The following is a 20,646-nucleotide window of genomic DNA, read 5'->3' as shown; positions in this document are numbered from 1 at the left end:
GCTCCAGTGAGTTGCCCTTCTTTGTATTCTCTTGTTGTTCTCTCCAATTTAGGGGGAATTGGTTTGTTCCATGATCTCAATTCTTTGATGGATCTAAAAAGAGTTGTTGACTTTTTTAGTTTATTCAGCTTTTTACTAGTTAGAATGGAGTGGTGACTTCCAAGTTTCTTATGTGCCAAGAATAGAAACTGGAAGTTCATGTTTTAAAATCTCTCAGTAATTCAATACTTTTCATTGATGAGTAGTATTCTATTGTATCTATATACCAAAATTTGTTTATACTCTCCCCAGCTGATGGGCACTTATGTTGTTTTCATTTTTTTTTTTTTTTGCTAGTGTGAATACAGTTACTATTTTGTACAAGTTTTTTTGTGACCTTATTTATTGATTTCTCTTGATTCAATAGTAAGAATGGAGTAATTGAATCCTAATGTAAGCATGTATCTAACTTTATAAGTAACCGTCTGTTTTTTGAAGGGGTTTATATCATCTTACAGTATCACCAGAGGGCTTGAAAGTTCTGGTTGCTGCACATGCATGCCAATATTTTGTGCTGTCAGACTCTGTAGTTCAAGTCATTCTAATGTCTAGTTGTTCCAGCACCATTTGTTGAAAAGACATTTCCTTCCTCCACTGAAATTCTTTGATGCCTTTGTTGAAACCAGTCATCTATCTATGTGTAAGTTTGTATTTGAACTCTCTATTCTGTTTCATTGATCTATTTTTTATCTTTACATTAATATTGCTTTATCTTTGGACAGAACAAGGGAATGTATGAATGTTTACTAACCCATGTACATACATATCTCTATATTTCTGTATCTACTTATCTGTAATATTTTAAAATATACATGCATTCATGTTGGTATTGATTGTCCCAGTCCAGCATCACGGATTCTAATTGCCCTCACCTATTGCTTATTTGTAACATTTTTTTCTCTGACAGTGAAAAACCTGGCTTCCATTACCTACAATTTATTTACTTATTTGTTCACTTCTAGTATACAAATAGTTTCAAATTTTCTAACTCCTACCCCTGTGAGAAACAAATTTACCAACTCGAGTTAGTGTTTGTATACACATAATTTTGTCTTTGTACTTATAGTATCCAGTAGAAACAATTTCCCAAAGTTAAGTCAAAAGCATTTTTACCTTTCAGTGATGTAATGTCAAACATTTGTAAGAGTTTGTTACAGTCCACATGCTATCCTGTCAACCCCTGACATCCTGGTTAATTTTTATAAGTTTGCAGAGTTCACTTTTTGTATTGTACAGTTCAGTGGGAATTTGACAAGTGCATAGAGTTATGAATCTACCATCCCAGTGCCATACAGAATAGTTCGATCACTCTACAAATTACTCTATGTAGCTCCTTCGTTGTCTTCTTTTTCATCTCCCATTTCCTGGAAACCACTGATCTTTTCTCCTTTCCTATCGTTTTGCCCTTTTCATAATGTCATATGATTGAATCTTACATATGTAGTCTTTTGGTCTGCCTTCTTTCACCTGGCAAAATATACTTAAGGTTTATCCACGTTGTTGCACAAATCACCTGAGTAGTAACCCATTGTATAGATATACCATAGTTTGTTTATGCATTCACCTGTTGAATGAAATCGTCGTTGTTTCCAGTTTTTAATATTTGAATGAAGCTGCCATAAACATTTGTGGGCAAGTTTTTGTATGAACATACGTGTTCAATTCACTTGTGAAAATAGAAGTGAGATTGCTGGTTTCTATGGTAAGTATAGGTTTAAATTTATAAGAAAATGTTAAATTACTTTCAAACCCAGCTGTGTATTTTTATATTTCCAAAAGCAGTGAATGAGTGTTTCTATTGCTCTGCATCTTATCAGCATTTGGTATTGCAGATTTTGATTGGTTTTGAGGAGTTTTTTTAAAAAATATATTCTGAGTATTTGTCCTTTGTCAAATATATGCATAGGAAACATATTTTCCTAGTCTACTGTTTGTCTATTCATTTTCTCACCAATGTCTTTTGATATGCAGAAGGTTTCAATTTTGATTAATTCCAATTTATAATTTTTTTATGGTTAGTGCTCTCTGTTAACTGTGTAAAAAAATCTTTGCCTACTTCAATGTTATGAAGATGCTCTCATGTGTTTTTTTTTTCCTAGAAAATTTATAATTTTAGCTTTTGCTTTTAGGTCTGTAATTCCCCTCAAATTGATTTTTTTGAGTGTGTATGGTGAGATAAACATCATGATTCATTTGTTTTCCATATGGATATCCAGTTGTTCCAGCACTATTTGTTGAAAGGACATTCCCTTCGTCCACTGAAATTCTCTGATGCCTTTGGTGAAACCAGTCATCTATCTATGTGTAAGTCTCTATTTGAACTTCTATTCTGTTCCATTGATCTATTTTTCTATCTTTACATCAGCATGGCCCCATCTTAACATTCGCTTCATAAAAAGTTTTAACATTAGTTTAAAGTTCTCCAATTTTGTTCTTTTTTTTTTTTAACTTTGTTGTAGCTATTCTATATATTTTGGATTTTAAAATATATTTTAGAATCAGCTTGTCAATTTCTTTAGTGTGCCTGTTTAGATTTTGAATTGACACGTGTTAAATCTGTAGATCAGTTTGGGTAGAATATTTATGTCAACAGGATTGATTCATCTAATCTTTGAATGTAACTCTCCATTTACTTAAATCTTTGCTGCTTATGAACAATGTTTTGTAGTAATCAATGTACAGATTTTACAAACATTTTATTAAATTTTCCCTTGGTATTTCATATATTTTGATGTTTTGTGTGTGTTATTGTTTAGTTAATTTGATTTTCCAATTGTTTGTACTAGTATATAGAAATTACACTGATTTTATGTTTTGAGCTTGTATCCTGCAACCTTGATAAATTCACTTATTTGTTCTAATATTTGCTTTGTAGATGCTTTAGAATTTACTAAGTGATGCCATCTGTAGATTTATTTTACTTCTTCCTTTTCATTCTTAATGCCTTTTATTCCTTTTTTTTTTTTCTGCCTTATTGTACTTGCTAAAATCCCAGTCCAATATTGAAGTGGTAAGAATGAATATTCTCATCTTGCTCCTGATCTTAGAAGGGCAAAGCATTTATTATTCAATATTTCATCATTAAATGTGCTACGAGCCATAAGGTTTCGGTGTTTCTTGTTTGTTTTCTTTTTGTAGTCAATTATTTATCTGGTTTAGAAAATTGCTGAGAGCTTTTTCTTTGTGATTATGAATGATTGGTGAAATGATTTCTCTATATCTATTCCAATGATTGTATGATTTTACTTTATCCTTTAGTATTTCAATGAGGTGAGTTATACTGATAGATTTTCAAATGTTAAGCCAATCTCATGCTCCTGAAATAAAGTTTGATTGGTTGTGATGAATTGACTTTATTATATATTTCTGGGTTTGAGATATTAATATTTTGTTCAGGATTTATAGGTCTAAGTTCATGAGGGATATTGATTTCACGTCTTCTTTTTTATAATGTCATTGCAAGATTTCGATAAGGGTTATCTTGACCTCATACGTTAAATGTTAAATATGTTAAAATTCCTTTCTCCACTATTTTCTGAAAGAGTTGTGTATATTATTTCATACTAAGTGTTTGACAGAATTCACCAGTGAAGTTACCTGAGCTTAGACTTTTCCTTGTGGGAGGTTTTAAATTGTGAATTTAATTATTTAACAATTAATAATGAATATTAAGATAGTAATATAATTAAGATTATCTAGTTTTTCCTATAATTCTTAATAATTTGTGTTATTCAGAGTATTTGCCAATTTTATCAAATTGACTGGCATTTTTTTTTCTGAATATGTCCTTATTATCTTTTTAAGACTTGTAGAATCTGTAGTAATTTCTCTTATTCATAATTATGGTTATTTATATTTTCTCTTTTTCTTGAGATATCCTTTAGGATATAGCTAAGGTATATCTTGAGATATACCTTAGGTGGTAGAAGGCAGCTGGTGTGTTCAGTGGTGTAGGTTGTCAGTCTTTTTCCAAGACACAAGGAAGAAGATTCTAGCTCTTCAGTCTCCTTATGTTCTCCTAATCTGGGGGCAAGAGCAGAAAATTCAGTCTACCTTTTTATCTTCAACTCTTTATCTTTATTTTTATCTTCAACTTTTCAGAGATTAGAGACCCTGAATCTCATTAGGAACATTGTAGACCCACCAATCCCCTCCAGGGCTTTAAGAATCTCAGCAAGTAAGCCTTCCCTATGGTAGTCCTCATTCCGTTCCTTGCCTTAGGGCTCATCAGTATTGTCCTCTGAGCTTTAGTCAGGTCCCACATGAAGGAAGTTCATGACTCTTTTGTTCATGTCATCTAGGAAGGTCTTACTTGCTGTTTCCAGCAGGTGCTGGGCTTTCAGGAGATAGAGAATGTGGTAAGAGTTGAGAGTGAATGGAGATAGTATGTTCAGGGAGTAGCCCCTTCCATTTTCTGGGTCCAAACTTTATTCTTTAAATTTAAATTTGTGAACATCATCTAGAAAGTTCTGTCTAAAGATTCATCTAACATTTCCAGCATTGAAGACAAGCTCTGGAGTCACTCCTTGTTTTTAATCTCTATATATCTGATTTTGTTCCCAATGAGTTTGCTAAGGGACATAAAAACAGAACCAATGGATTATACTTCTAGAACAGGGAAGCCTTTTCCTTTGTTCTTTGGTATATTTTAAAGAAATGTTCTTCATTAATGATAAATGTGTATGATTATCTGAAATTTTCTCTCAATTCGATCCTTCTTTAAACATCACTGAAACCACTGAAAAACATTTTATTCCCAGCACTTCTGCTTTTTGAATGCCACTTTATTTCTTCTATTTCTCCTCTCTCTCTCTTCTGTTATAAGGTCATTTACATAAAAATGGAATCTTCAGATGGTTTATCAATATGTTATGATCATTTTTACCTGCAGCAGAGAATACTCACATTTGTTGTTGCCATGGAAGCAATTATGCTATCAAAAAAAAAAGAATGAAGATTTCAGTTCGGGTAGAATTTAGGTTCGACTGACAATGTCGGAGAAATGAAAAGGTGCCTACTATTTGTACCTGAAAGAAAACAAGATACAAATCAGATAGTAATTATTCATTTTGTTTTAAGACTATCTATAAGAATGCAAAATCAAATTTGGAGTCAATTTGTAAGTCTTGCCCATACACTAAAGCTAACAAGAGAGTGCCATTTGGTGTCCTGATTGGTCTTTAACCTTTATCAACTACATTGACCTAAAAAAAATTACTCCAACTTGAATATACTCCTCTTTTAACAAGCTAATCTTGAAAAACAAAATTAATCTTGAAAGATGAAGGGTAGCTCGATCAGCCACTTATCAGAGAAGCCACTGAGTTATATAATAATTTCCTTAGCACCTCCACTTGGGAGAATCTTTTTTCTAGTTTTGCAATAAACCCCATCTATAGTTATGTTTCCATTATATTCCAAACTAGAAGTGAATTGTTGCCAAATAACATAGTATTGGATATTGAAGAGAAGTAACTTGAAGGTAAGCTATTTTGTAATTTGATAGAGGAACTCAATTGAAATATAAAGGTAATCACAAAACTTAGGAGGCAGAGAAGAGAACACTTTATGACTTCAGAATACCATTAACATTATCCTCAGAAACCAAACACAATTTTTTTAATGGACGATTTAAATATTTTTTCTCTTTAAATTCCCTTTCTACAAGTGCTTTTCTCAATTCAGACTGTGGATAGTTCAGAACTTGGATCTTTGCCATCGCATGCAATTTGCTTTCTAATAATTTTTTATTTACATCCTGGAGAACTCATCTTCTCTGAACATCCTGAGATCTAGGTGCTTGGGACAGAGGAGAAATGAATGAAGGCTTTTCCTATCGTTGTTTATTGCCTTTCGGGAGAGTGGAATTTCTACAGTGATTTACAATTAACTGGAGACTGAGCAATCTGGAAGTGCCACTTTGCAGAACATTATGGAATGCCATTCTTTGGACATTTTTATAAGTGGGGAGGGATAAGCATGGTATAAGAGAAGGAGCTCTGGATTGAGGTTTTAATGTATTTCAGTTCCCGTGCTAAGTACTTTACATTACATTACAGTGACACCATGGTCACAGGCTTTTGATTCTCAGGCAATCTGGGTTGGATGTGAACTCCCCACTTAGCATTATGGGATGTTAGGTGAGTTATTTAACCCATCTCAGCTTTATACCCTTATAAGAAAATAATAATTTATCAGCCTTAGAAACTTGTTACCATTAATTCTTAAATGTGTCCATAAGACAAATAATACTGTTTCCACTTTACAGATGACAAAACAGATGATTAGAGAGGTTGCATAACTTGCCCAAGGTCACACTCCTAGTTCAATGGCAAGATGGAATCTGAGCCTGGGCCAGTTTGACTTTAAAGACATTATTCATTAGGATTACACCAGATGTGGCTCAGCTTCTAAGTAATTGTGTGATATTAGGAAAGATAATTATTCCTTCAGAGCCTCAATTTACATAACTGTGTGACTAAGGGGGATCCTGGGGCTTAATAGAAACAGAGATACTTCCAGTTAATGGAAGTATCTGCTTATGAAGCAGGCAAGTGGCTATCACTAGAAGTGAAGACTACCTCTGTGAACTGGCATGATGTAGTAGGAAGCGCTTTGTGGGTTTAGATACAGTGTGGCCACTTGCTAGCTATGAGGTCTTGAGCAAACCAGTTCTCACATCTGTAACTGAGACTCAGCCGGATATCAACTTTCAATGCCCACCAGCATTAAAATATTCAACAGACATGTCAAATTCTGAAGACTGTTTGAGATTCAAATCCAACATGTGACAGGACACCGCTGTTTGGGCAACATCTGTGTTTGGCAAATGTGAAGGAACCATGCTCTGTGTGGAGGGCTCTTTAGTCGCTCCCCAACTTGAACTAGCCAAGCAAAGAAGGTCTGAATGAGAACTTCAAGCAACAGCATGAGACCTCAGACCCAAGGCTTCACTTCCTTTTAAGCTTTTGCATTCTTATGTTTCACTCTTCTCCTCATCTACCATCTTATTTCTGGCTAAATTAAGGAAAACCATTAGATGTCCAGCATCAGCACTCAATGTGTCAGAAATCAAACACTCACTTAGAAGATTATGCCTCATTTCATTTTTCCATTTTGTTTTGTTTTTGGAGATTAAGTAAGCAGCTCTGCCACTTCTTAGCGATTTATTTAGAGTAACGTTTCTTCACTAAGCCTCAGTTTTCCTGTCTATAAACTGAGGATAAAAAAAGCCACTTCCAGAAGTTGTAATAAAAATTAAATATGATAGTACACATAAAGTTCATAACAGAGTGCCTGGTACATAGTATGTGCTAACCCATAGTTAGCTGGTGAGAGGAGCTCAGAAGTATAAAATGAGGTAAAAATCAAGTGTTGGTAAGTTTTGTTTCTTGTGAGCAATTCTGATCCACAGTGATAGGAAAGGCCAACTTAACTTTTTCCTAAAATGAGGTTGGGAAACTTTCTGGGATTCATATTATCTCTATCTACCTTAATGTGGACACTCAAGAAAATCATATGTAGTCAGATCTTGATATTAGCTAGCTGAAAATGTTGAATTTTAAACTCAGATATTTGTCCTTAAACTATGTGTTGAATTATTTAATTTATATGTGCCTGGATTATGCACAAAATTAAGACTTCATTTCTACCATTGATGATTTTCAGGTGAGCCAATAAGATTGCAAGCTGTATTTTCAGGTCTGTAACTTAAGAAAAGGGCACAGCCTGTTAAACATCATTTTGTCATAGACCATCAGGTTGGATACTGTATTAGTCCATTTTAATACTGCAATGAAGAAATGCCAGAGACTGGGTAATTTATAAAGAAAAAGAAGTTTAACGGGCTCACAGTTCCACGTGGCCAGGAAGCCCTCACAATCATGGCAAAAGGGGAAGGAGGAGCAAAGTCACGTCTTACATGGTGGCAGCCAAGAGAGCATTTGCAGGGGAACTCTCCCTTATAAAACTATCAGATCTCATGAGACTTATTAACTATCACAAAAATAACACAGGAAAAACCTGCCCCCATGATTCAATTACCTCCCACGGGTTCCCTCCCATGACTCGTGGGAATTATGGGAGCTACAATTCAAGGTGAGCCATGCCCTATCAGATGCTATAAGCTGTATGCTAAGCAAATGCGGAAAGACACAGATAGGACATAAGATCAAGGGCACATGTACTGAGCAAATAATATTTATGCAGAAAGACACAGATAGGACATAAGATCAGGGGCACAAGTACTGAACAAATCATTCCGTTGCATTTTGTAGATGTGGGTTGCCCAGACAGGGTGTTGTCATTAGAGGCCCTGGTTAAGAAAACAAGGGATAGGAAAAGAAACTTGGTAAGGTTCATGGAGGAAGTAGAGTGTCATAGGATGGGTCAGTGATAAAGTCTGCCTGATGATTTGTGGAAACAAAGAACATATTCTGGTCCAAATAAAATATTAAGAAAGGGCATCAGCAGAAGTAAAATGAGTAGACAAAGGAAGCACTGAATTAATTTGACTAAGAATAAGAGTAGAAGAGTAGAAAGAACAAACACTCTGTTTTTACAATCACATTTTAAAATTTCAGTCACTGGCACTATTGCTTGATGCTTATTCAAGACACTAAACTTAGTGTCACCTTTTACTTCTGCCTCTTTTATCATATCCTGCCTCTCATTTTATAAACCTCTTGGGTTTATGTACCTACTTTATTCTCTCATAAAATCATGACTTATCTTGCCATTTCCTAAGTGGGCTTACCTCCAGAAAATTTCTTGCAAATACCTGTGTTTTAGCCTAATTAACTTTTTCTAAATTCACAATGGCTCCTACTTACAAGGATACAAGACAAAATGCCAATGTATCCTTCCATTCTAGGCTCTCTTATTGAATTTAATGTTATCTCTTATGACATTGTATAAAAAACATTTACTATGTTTATTGCTATGCAGCCTCTGTGTATTCCCTACTCTCCAGGTGCCCATGATCATGTGATAAACCAGTATGTGCCCTCACAGGTCTAGCAGTCAATATTCAAATCACCTCTTACAATGCAAGTGACTTCTTAGATAGCTATTAGAGGGAAAAAAGCAAAAATTAAGAAGTGTTAGAAAAGATGTGGAGAAGCTGGAATGCTTGTGCATTGCTGGTGAAACTGTAAAATATAGCTGCTGTGAAAAACAGTACGGTAGTTCCTCAAAAAACTAAACATAGGATTACCATTGATCCAGCAATTTCATTTCTGGGCATACAGCCAAAAGATTTGAAAGCAGGGACTCAAACAGATATTTGTATACCATGTTCATAACAGCATTATTCACAATAGCCAAAAGGTGAAAACAACCCAAATACCCATCAGCAGATGGGTGATAAACAAAATGTGGTATATGCATACAATGCAATATTACTCAGCCTTCAAAAGGAAGGAAATTCTGACACATACTATGACATTGATGAATCATAAGAACATTACGCTAAGTGAAACAAGCCATTCACCAAAGGACAAATACAACTGCACTTATATGAGATACCTGGAGTAGTCAAAATCATAGAGACAGAAAGTAGAATGGTGGCTGCCATGGGCTTGGGGGAGGGAGGAACAGAGTTAGTGGTTAACAGGTACAGAGTTTCAGTTGAAGAAGATGAAAAAATTCTGTAGATGTATGATGGTAGATGCTTGCACAAACATCTGAATGTATTTAATGCCATATACTGTATACTTATAATTGGATGAAATGCTAAAATGTTATTGTTATATATATTTTACCACAATAAGAAGTCTAAAGAAATCTTGGGGTAGTAAACAAAAAGTTAGATTCCTCCCCCAAATTGACTTAGCAACATTAACGACAAATGCAAGAAATCTGTAGATGATGCCAAAAATATTAACACAATAAAAAAGATGAGAGAAAAGATAGATGTATAATAAGAATCTCCAAAAGATATAGAAAATAAGGGGATCAAACAAAGATAACAAATAAGAATAATGGAAGAAAATAAGAAATAGTAGAGAAATTTTGCTGAGTCAAAGAAGGACACAAGGTTACAAAAATGTACAGGTTCTTTAAGTACAATAAATTAATGAATATGGAAAAGAACCATATACTTTAATGTGTTTTTTTTCCAAAGTATGTTTAGGAAAATACTAGTCGTACATGATAGTCTGAGCAGGGAGAGAAAGGGCAACCACATGTTAATAATTTTCAGAAGCAGTATAAATATTATACCCTTCTTGGTGCTTTGTACAAAACATCAGATCTAGGAATTCCGGTGGTGAAGAAATCTGTTAATTTTTATTTAGCCCAGAATTTCCCTGGTTTAGTTGAACAAAACACCTAGTAATGTCTCAATACTCCCTTTGGAAAGAATGATGTAATTGATGAAAGTACATGGGATTTTTGAGTCAGCACCTGGATTTGCATGTTAGTTCTCTGTGTCTCTCCATTTTCTCCTATCAAATGGGAATAATAATAATAACAATAATACCTATATTATAGGTAGATATTTCCTATTAGGGTGCATATTAGAAGTTGTGGTTGCTTGGCAAAGTAACCCATTAATTGATTTAATTAATAGATTAACCAATTATCACCGGTTATAATACCATGCAGTAAAAAGTGAAATCCTGAATAAGTGGAACTACAAATTGATACCATTTTATGGGAACATATAAAAGTTGGACCATAATTAGGGATCCTGATGGGCTGTGGTGGTTTTCTATAGCTAGGTACTTGGGGATAAGTGTATGTGTGTGTGTGTGTGTGTGCACACGTGTGTTGATGACGAGTTGGCAAGAATTTATTAAAAGATTAACAGAGTTAGGCCGGGCACAGTGGCACATGCCTGTAATCCCAGCACTTTGGGAGGCCTAGGCGGGTGGATCACGAGGTCAGGAGATCGAGACCATCCTGGCTAACAAGGTGAAACCCCGTCTCTACTAAAAAAACAAAAACAAAAACAAAAAATTAGCTGGGCGCAGTGGCGGGCGCCTGTAGTCCCAGCTACTCCTGAGGCTGAGGCAGGAGAATGGCGTGAACCCAGGAGGCTGAGCTTGCAGTGAGCCGAGATCGTGCCACTGAACTCCAGCCTGGGCGACAGAGCGAGACTCCGTCTCAAAAAACAAACAAACAAACAAACAAACAAACAAAAACCACATAAAAAACAAAAAAGATGAACAGAGTTAAAGGCAACTTTGGGACTATCCAAATTGTGAGGCAGCAACTATTCTTATCAATAGAATAACCCTTGGTAGTCCAATATGAAACCCAATACTGGTGTTGGGGTATAATTTGTCTGGGTCTTTGTACTATTAATTATGTCCCTGTATGAGCTGCTGGAGGAATCTAATTTCATTTCTGAATGTGACAATTTTCCTTTGCAAACTAAAATTCAAAGAGAACTGTAATCCTGTTTGTTGCTGTTCATCAAAACATGACCTTGTAATATTTGAGATAATGATTTTTAAGGATTATGCATATCTTGGGTTATTCCTAAATGCATATGAAATAACTCAAAATATCCATATAACCCTTGTTTGGTTTGATAGACAGCATATGAAAAACCTGTCCTTGAATTATCTAAAAGCCCTCTTTAATTTGTGTAAAATGTGGTCTTGAATAATTTTTTTAAATAAAATAATGCCCCTTAATAGTTATTCAAGATGCCCTATATCTTCACAATAGGTTTTCCTGGGCTCTCACCTGTAAATAAAGTTTCCATTCTGTTGTCCTTGGATTTGCCGTGCTAACAAATGTGTGACTTCTGTAAAAGTGCTGATGTGTGTTTTATGAATGTGTCCCTTGATGCTAATATCAGTACAGTCAATTTGCAGTAATTACTCTGTTGAAGAATTCACCACTAGCAAAACACAGACACATAGTATATTGTAAAAATACCTCCAGAATGTAACACATGGAATTCTACAGCTTTCTGTTGGTTGAATTACACATATTAATTGTTCATGTAACCGTGGAAAAATCAGGTATAACAAGAATTGTTCACAATACGGGAGTGATTTACACATATTTAGATTTTAAGCTGTACTCAGACTTGTAAATTCTAGGTCATTGCCAGGAAAATAGGCCTAATGGAATTGTCCTCTGGAGTGAATAGAAATATCTGTTACCAAATGGTTTTGATTTGGAAAATATGATTTGAGAAATACAGCAGCTCTACATTTAATAGAGATGGCCCTTGGCATAAAAAGGTATATATTTGGGAAAAAATCCTCGAAGAATATATACATATACACAAATATATGTATATATTCATGAATTTTGGTTTTCAATGCTATATCAGTTTAACATTTTCCAGGTGTTGTGAATATGTTTGGGGACTATATTTGACTAAGGTCAAGTTTGATCTTAGTATTTAAGCATATAGAACTTGGGGAGACTTCATTTTCTGATATAAAATACTCATTTTGTTGCTTGTACTTTCAACTTTGAAAGCTCACAGGCCAAAAACTACATATAGCACAGTTAGGAGAAGGCTGTTGTTAGAATAAACAGGTACAGGTTTTTTTGGATTATCTCCATATTCATAGGTTCAGATCAGTTTTCTCAGCTTTTAAAATCTGTATGACTTTGTATAAAGATATTATGTCTTCCTCTTATGTAAAATTTAGAAAAACAGAAATAACATGACTTAAAGACTGAGGTAATGGTAAAAAAATTACATCAAAAGATATATTTCTTGACTTTACCATGGGATATGAGTTTGAGCTTTGGATTTGCTTGCTTGTCACAAGCTTTTGATCCAAGGAAGTATTGAAGTTTGAGCAGATTATAGATCACTTTCAGTGTTAAGCTTGTTGTAAAAAGAGAAACTGATATTTCTGAAAATGGAATGATGACTTTATATATCTCTTGTTTCAGGGCTTAAAAATATCTCTATAGTGATGTTCTAGAAACTATCTAAGATGATCAAGTCAAAGTTAATTTCACAACTTCTTAGAGTCTGGAAAACATTGAAAATCATTAAGAATGTGGCTCCTTTTTAAATTCAAAATTGGAAATTTCAGCATCATAATAGGAAACTATTGCCTGATTTTAACTTGCAGAAAATTAAATATGATTTAATGTTCTCCTTGAAAAGATTTAACACAGAAAACGGACAGCTATGTTAGCCTAAATTCTCATAATAGTAGTGGGTTTTGGACAATACTAATAAAAATAATGTCTTCATTGAATACTTGCCGTGTGGCCATTGTGCTAAGCATTTTGCATTAGTTTTAAAAGATACAGAACTTTAGCATCTTTGAATTTTCTAATTTAATTCTCAAAACAACTGAGTAAAGAGTTAACATTATTATCTTCATTTTAGAGTTGAGGCATAGTAAGGTTTAGGAACTGAAGTTTCGAGAGATTAAGTAACTTGCCCAAGGTCACACACCTAGCAAATAACAGAACCTAAATTTGAACCTAGATTTCTTTGATTTTTAAGTCTTTAATCTTAATCATAACTTCATGATTAAGTTATGATTAAGATTCTATGATGATAGAATATACATCAATCCTATTAAGCAATGTAAGCAATGGTATTGATGTTTGCTCCCTCTATTAGTAGAAAAACTTCAAATATCCTAGAAAATTTGCCAAGCTTCTGAAAATTACTTTTTACATGTTAGAGTAATTTAACTTTTCCTCTTGTTTTAATAATGCATACACCTCAGCTCTTATCTTGCACATCTAATCAATCATATTTTCCCTTAACAATTTTTACATGGAATGAAATATTTCAATGCAGGTATATTCTATGTCTATAGATAGAACTCTGTGAATAGAAGTTAGATCTGTATCAAGGGAGGCAAATAAGCTGGTGTTTCACACACTGTGCAGAGTTTGAAAGTCAATGTGTGTAGATGAAAATGCAGAGAATTGCCCCACAATATTATTTTCTTCATGGAATTTTACCAACAATATTGATCAGAAACCCAGAATTTATGGAGTAACGTCAGTGAACATTCTGATAATATTATTTCCAATTAAGTTTATTGACTTGACAGGCCTTCAAAGATATTCCTGGGTTTTAATATAGGCCTCCTTGGCTTAAGAAAACAGTCTTTATTTTTCCCATACTTGAATGAACACATAGCTGCGTACAATCCCTCATCAACAGATACATCACTACTAATTACAAAAAAAGTTATACTTTTTTTTTATCAATTGTGAATTTGGTATTGACTCTAAGTCATCAGTTCAGCACTTAACCATAGAACTGAAGAAGAAATATTGTGAAAATCTCTTTGTTTTCTCTCTAAGCAAAGTGTGAGTAGCATTCAGACTAAAAGCTTTCATGAGAACTCCAGTGGTGTGAGATTAAAAAGAAATGCTTAGTGATTAAAGGGAAAATTTCATGCAAAATTTTCAGAGCCTTTGTGGTTTTCTGAATATATGTCTAACACCAGCTGATCTTACATCTTGCTGAGAATCATACTTTAGCAACAAACACATACAACAACAACAAATAAAACAAAACCTCTCTCACATTTCTGTTTTTTAAAGAGGCTTGTATGAATTTTGACTTAAATTTTATTCAAGTCAAATGGGCCACAAGTGTTTTACACAAATAATATCCAGAGTAAATTGTATGCCCTTTTTTGCTAGGAGTATGCCTTACCATTGAGTGCTCAACCAAGAGGATAGTAGGGATTAAAATCCAGCCCTACTAATTCATAAAGCTCTGTTCCCTGCTCTGGCTGCGTCAGCCTGGGAGAATTCATCCCAGCCTGGACATGCATCTGAGTTAGCATGTATCAATAGCTTATACTTTGTTTTAATTGCTGAGTGGTATCCCATGGCATGATGTACCAAACTGTTTAACCATTCATCCATCAACGGCATCTGGGGCACTTCCAGTATTTGGCTATCACAAATAAATCCACAATGGACATTGTATGTAGGTTTTTGTGAGCATGTAAATTTTCATTTCCTTGATGCGGAAGAATGCAGTTGCTGGGTCTTAGGATCATGTTTTTATAAGAAACTGTCAAATTATTTTCCAGAGTAGGTATAATATTTTACATTCCCATCAGCATTATATGGGTGATCCAGTTTCTTCACATTTTTGTCAGCATTTGATATTGTCACTAAGTTTTATTTTAGCCTATCTGATAGATATATAGTGATAACTATCAGATATTGTATTGTGCTTTAATTTGCGTTGTCCTAATGGCTGAATGAAGTTAAACATATTTTCATGTGCTTACTTGCCATCTTACATCCACTTCAGTGAAATGTGTTTTTCCTGTCTTTTGCTCATTTTCTATCAAGATTTTGTTTACACTGTTTTGAGAGATCTTTATATATTATAGATACTAGTCCACTGTCAGATATATGGTTTACAAATACTTCCTTCCAGTCTGTAGCTTGTCTTTTTATTCTCTTAACAGGGTCTTTCACTGAACAAAAGTTGATAATTTTGATGAGGTCCAATTTATTAATTCTTTTCTTTTATAGATTGTGCTTTTTGTGTCAAGTCAAATAACCCTTTTCATGGCTCTAGGTCTTAGAGCTTTTCTCTAAAAGTTTTACACCTCTACATGTTACAGTGGGGCACATAATTCATTTTGAGTGAATTTTTGAATAAAATATGAGGTTTAGATTTAGGTTATTTATTTATTTATTTATTTATTTAGCCAATGAAAGTCCACTTGCTTCCTTACCATTTGATGAAAGTCTTTCCTCCTTCCATGAAGTTGCTTTTACATCTTTGTGAAAAATTAGTTGGGGCTATTTGTGTGGGTTTAGTTGTGGTTTCTCTATTATGTTCTCAGAATCTATGTGTTTATCCTTCCATCAGTATCACCTTACCTTAATTACTATAGCTTTATAACAGGTCTTCATATCAGGTAGAGTGATTCCTACCACTTTATTCTTATTTGTCAAGATTGTTTCACTTATCCTAGAGCCTGTGTCTTCCTCCATAAATTTTATAATAAGCTTATCTATGTCTATAAAAAGCCTTGGTGAGATTTTGGTAGGAGTTGTATTAAACCTATAGATCAACATGGGGAGAATTGAGATTTTTGCTATGTTGAGTCTTCTAACCCATGAAATTCTACTTTTTGTCTCCTTTGATTTTTTAAATTAACATTTTGTAATTTTCAGCATACAGGTTCTATACATATTTTGTTAAGGGTATATCTAAGTATCTCATTTTATTTGGAGTAATCATAAATGGTACTGTATTTTAATGTCAGTTTCTACATGTTAGTATATAGAAAAATGACTAATTTGGGGGTTTGAATGATTTTTCAAAAAGTTTTCCGAACTCGAAGATCTCTTGCAGTGTTATGTCGTAACTATTCATTAGTTAAGTCATTCAACAGATATTTGCTGGGAGACTTCTCTGTTCCAAGAAGTACTATAGGTGATGGGGACAGTACAATAAAAACAAATAGATAAAGTTCCTGTACTTCGTTCATTCATATTTTAGTAGAGGAACAGGATGAAAGGGAGCATACAGAGAGAGAAATAAAAAGAGAGACAGAACCAATAAAAAAAGTTTGATGTACCAGATAGTGATTCAAGCCACTGAAAAAAATAGTGCAGATTAAAGCTATGTTCAATTTATCTTTCAAACTGGGACATTTTTGAGGATGAGAACTGTCAATAACCAAATGACATATAAAATCAAGAGGTGTAATCTTGGACTCTCCCCAGCAAACTGAGATATATGATCATCTTACTTAAGGTCATGTTAAGTGCTCATTGGAGTTGGGGGTTGCTACTGCCGATGTCCTCCAAGCAAGTCCACTGTAAACAAACTTGTAGTTGAACAAAGTTGAGTTTATTAGCTCCCGGCATCATTACACTATGGGGAACTGTGGGATGTCACAGTAATAGGTTGTTAACAGGGGCTTATTATTGGATTTGAGCTTGTATGAGGTGATTTGGGGGATGTTTCAAGGAAGTGTGGTTTTGATCTTGACTCAGTACTGTCAGAGAGTCAAAGCAATTCTATGGTTGCCTTAATAAGCTTTTTAAAGCTAATTTATTTTTATTTTGTAGACAGGGTCTTGTTGCCCATGCTGGAGGATAGTGGCCATTCACAGGTGCAATCATTTTATACCGCCACCTCGAACTCCTAGATTCAAGCAATCCTCCTCCTTCAGCCTCCTGAGTAGCTGGGATTACAGATGTGCACCACCATGCATGGATCTTAATATTAATAATTTTATGTGGAAGATGGATGGAACAAAGTGTACTGAAGCTAAAATTGATAAAGATAAAGCAGTCACTCATATTAGCAGGAACAAGGAAAATATTTGAGTGTTTCATTAATTTTTCTCTGCTCAGACACAATTACAGAGCTTTCTTGTTTTTGTCTTGATCCATCATATTACAGAGTAAATTTGTCAAATGTGGGTGTACTATAAAATTGTTTATATTCAAAAGGGGAATGCCATACCTAGCCATTAGAGCCAGGGCAGCTCCAAGCTGACAGTAGCCAGGAGCTGCTTTTTCTTTCTTATTACTGTCTATAAAATAATTGATGACAGCCCTTATGACAAGAGGATGCTTGACCAGAAACCTGGAGGACATGAAAGAGTGAGTTCTGGGATATCTGGGGCACAACGTTCAGGCTTGGGAAGCAGCAGATGCAAGGTTCTGAAATCGGAATGTAGCATGTTTGGGAATAAAAGAAGATCCGTATATGGCTAGAGTGAAGTGTGTGGCATGGAAGGGTTAGAAAATCATGTCAAGAAAGTAGTAGTTGTCCAGCTCAGGGGGGATCTTGCAGGTGATTAGAACAGTTTATACTTTAATTCGAGGTGAGATAAGAAAATTTTGGATTGTTTTGAATAGATTTGGTAATATAAAAACAAGATATTATTTTAAGTAAAGAATATGCTCACCTGCAAACAGATAACATTTATTATTATTTCTATCATTTAGTAATTTATTCATCCAGCAAACATTCATTAAGTACCTACTATGTGCCAGGTGGCTGCTCTAGCCCATGGGTGATATTGCAGTGAATAATATGGATATGATATTTCCTGTCATGGAGCTTACATTATAGCAGGTGAGACAGGTGAAAAATGAACAAGTAATATAATTTCAAATAGAGATGATGAATGTAATCACACCAAAAATTAACACAGGGTGAAACTGGTGAAACTAGAGAATCATGGATGGGGGCAGGTTGGTTCTAGGTGGTGGTAGAGTGAGCATTTCTCAATGTAGCAAGAAGCCATAAGAAGTTTTTAAGAAGAGAAATGACATAACTTGATTGCAGTTTTAAAAATATCACACTGCCTATAGAGCAGAGGATGGACTGATGGAATGCAATGGAAAAGGACTGTAGTGGTCCAAGTGAGAGAAGCTGCGGCTTAGATCTAGGTCACATGATGGATTTTGTGGGAGAGATTCAGATTCAGGATAAACGTTGGAATTTCAGCTTTCAGAACTTGCTATTAGATTCAGTGGTTCTCAACAGTGGGTGATTTTCAACCCCAGTGGATATCTGAAAATGTATGCTGACATTTTTTGGTGATAACTGTGGAGGTGCTACTAGCATACAGAGGCCAGAGATGCTGCTAAATATCCTAAAATGAACAGGACAGCCCTCTACAACAGGAATTGTTAGCCCCCTAAAATGTCAGCAGTGCCAAGGTTGAGAAACCTTGGATTAGAAGTCATGGGAAAGGATTGTAGATTCCTAGGTTTGGGACATCAGCAATGAGAGAATAGTATTTATTAGTCATTTATTTTTGTGATGAGGAAGAATGGAGGAGGAACAGTTTTGCATCATGACTATTGGGTAGAATTAAGTAGCATATGATAGATGAGCATAATTGTGGATATTTCTCTTGAGTTTTTGCCAGAGTACCAGATTCCTCTTTTTTTCTTTTCTGTAAACAATAGTTATGTCAAAGTTGGATGGTTGGGTGCAGGAGATGAGCAATAAGTTACTCATTTTCTCCAAAGTCAGAGGATGCAAACTTCTCATGTTCTCACCTGCAGGTTTTTTTGGTTTCTTTTCTTTTCTTTTTTTTAAAAATAAATTTAATTTAATTTGAAGTTCCAGGATATATGTGCGGGACGTGCAGGTTAGTTCAGCCATTTAACGATGAGTCTGTGGCTTCCATCTGTAAAATGCAGGCAAGGTGAACAAGTCCATGGAAAGACATGAAAACCAAACTCTCAGAAGGGAATGCTACATGTCTTTCTTATCCCAGGAAATTCTCCTGGGATAGGAGTGACAGTGACTGATGCATCTTCCCTAGGTATTCTGGGTGGTGGGCAGGGAGATAGCAGAAATGAATCAGTCAACTGACAAATGTTTGAGGCTCTAGCATGGGCTAGGACCTGGGTTTAGCCATTGGGAACTTTGTTGACTAAGCAGTAAATGAACAAATGAACAGACAAGTAGGTGATAAGAGATAAAGTGGACAAGGCAAATTAAAACAAATGGTGGAAGATGTTAAATGTACAAGATATTGAATGTTTTTTTGAACAGAGAATTCCTCTGGAAAAGTGATATTTCTATGCTTGAACTCAAATCACAATTGCAACCAGGAAATTCTAGCAAATGAAAAATTGATAAATAAATGAATGCTTCCTCTCTTTTGCATTGTGTTTCTAGCTTACAAAGGTAGAGCAAAAGCCTTAGATAGATATTCTTGAACTCAGTACAATCCCTGGCCGAGGCAGGCAGATCACTTAAGGCCAGGAGTTCGAGACCAGCCTGGCCAACATGGCAAAACCCTGTCTCTACTGAAAATACAAAAATTAGCCGGGCATAGTGATGCATGCCTGTAATCCCAGCTACTCGGGAGGCTGAGGCAGGAGAACCTCTGGAGGCCGGGAGGCGGAGGTTGCAGTGAGCCAAGACAGCACCCCTGCACTCCAGCCTGGGCGACAGAGCAAGACTCCATCTCAAAAAAACAAAGTACAACCCCTGACTGTTGTGCTTTGAGTGTATTGAGGAGTTTAAAGCTGTGAGTTTTCTCAGTTAATCAAAATCAGTTTTCACCTTAAATAAATGATAGCACAGACAGCGTAAGATACAAGTCTGTAATTTTTGAGCTGCAGCTATATTATTCGAGCTGTGCTATTTCTCTAGGTATTAATTCATGATTAAAGAAACCTATGATTGCCGATATTTCCCTTAATGCAGAATTGTCAATGTCATGTTCTTTGGTGGAGAGGAATTTGGTAGTTAGAAGACTGTCAAAGGGAGTTTTGAGTCTTTCTCCACCAAGTCTGAAAGAGTTACTTACACACAGCTCCTTTTAAATGTTAGCTCTGATTGCAGAAACCCCTAGGCCAATTTGGAAAACTGGTGAGAGTTTTTCAAAGGCTGCTTTGTCTTCAGGACCATCCCTGCACCAGGAACACATAATTCATCACATAAGTATAAAAGGTGCTATATTCTGTTCAGTGTATAGGGAACTTAGCTTCCTCACACATATACCAGATGCATGTTTGAGATTTTCGATTCTCCCGTAGGCTGCACTGTACACCCACCACTGTTCTACCGAGCTTTTCTGGGGACAGGAAAGCACCAACCGTGAGTTACTGTGCAGAGGGAAAAGTTTGCAAGTTCTGTGTCAAGGTAGCCGGGGTGTCTTTTTCTATAAATAACAAGTGATAATGCAAACC

At 35.2% G+C, this 20,646-nt stretch overlaps 1 protein-coding gene across 1 annotated transcript in view; it reads left to right on the top strand.

Annotated features, from left to right (window-relative positions):
* Positions 1-2,257: 2,257 nt before the first annotated feature.
* The window catches only part of KCNK2 (potassium two pore domain channel subfamily K member 2), a 200,641-nt gene continuing 182,252 nt past the window's right edge, over positions 2,258-20,646 (top strand). The window contains exon 1 of the mRNA XM_055379003.2: positions 2,258-2,343. Within this exon, the coding sequence (XP_055234978.1) occupies positions 2,340-2,343 (4 nt within the window). The 5' untranslated portion in view covers positions 2,258-2,339. The remainder of the gene's footprint in view (positions 2,344-20,646) is intronic.

The sequence above is a fragment of the Gorilla gorilla genome, chromosome 1, assembly GCF_029281585.2.
Source record: "Gorilla gorilla gorilla isolate KB3781 chromosome 1, NHGRI_mGorGor1-v2.1_pri, whole genome shotgun sequence".
Classification (NCBI taxonomy): domain Eukaryota; kingdom Metazoa; phylum Chordata; class Mammalia; order Primates; family Hominidae; genus Gorilla; species Gorilla gorilla.
This window is presented reverse-complemented; position numbering and strand designations above follow the sequence as displayed.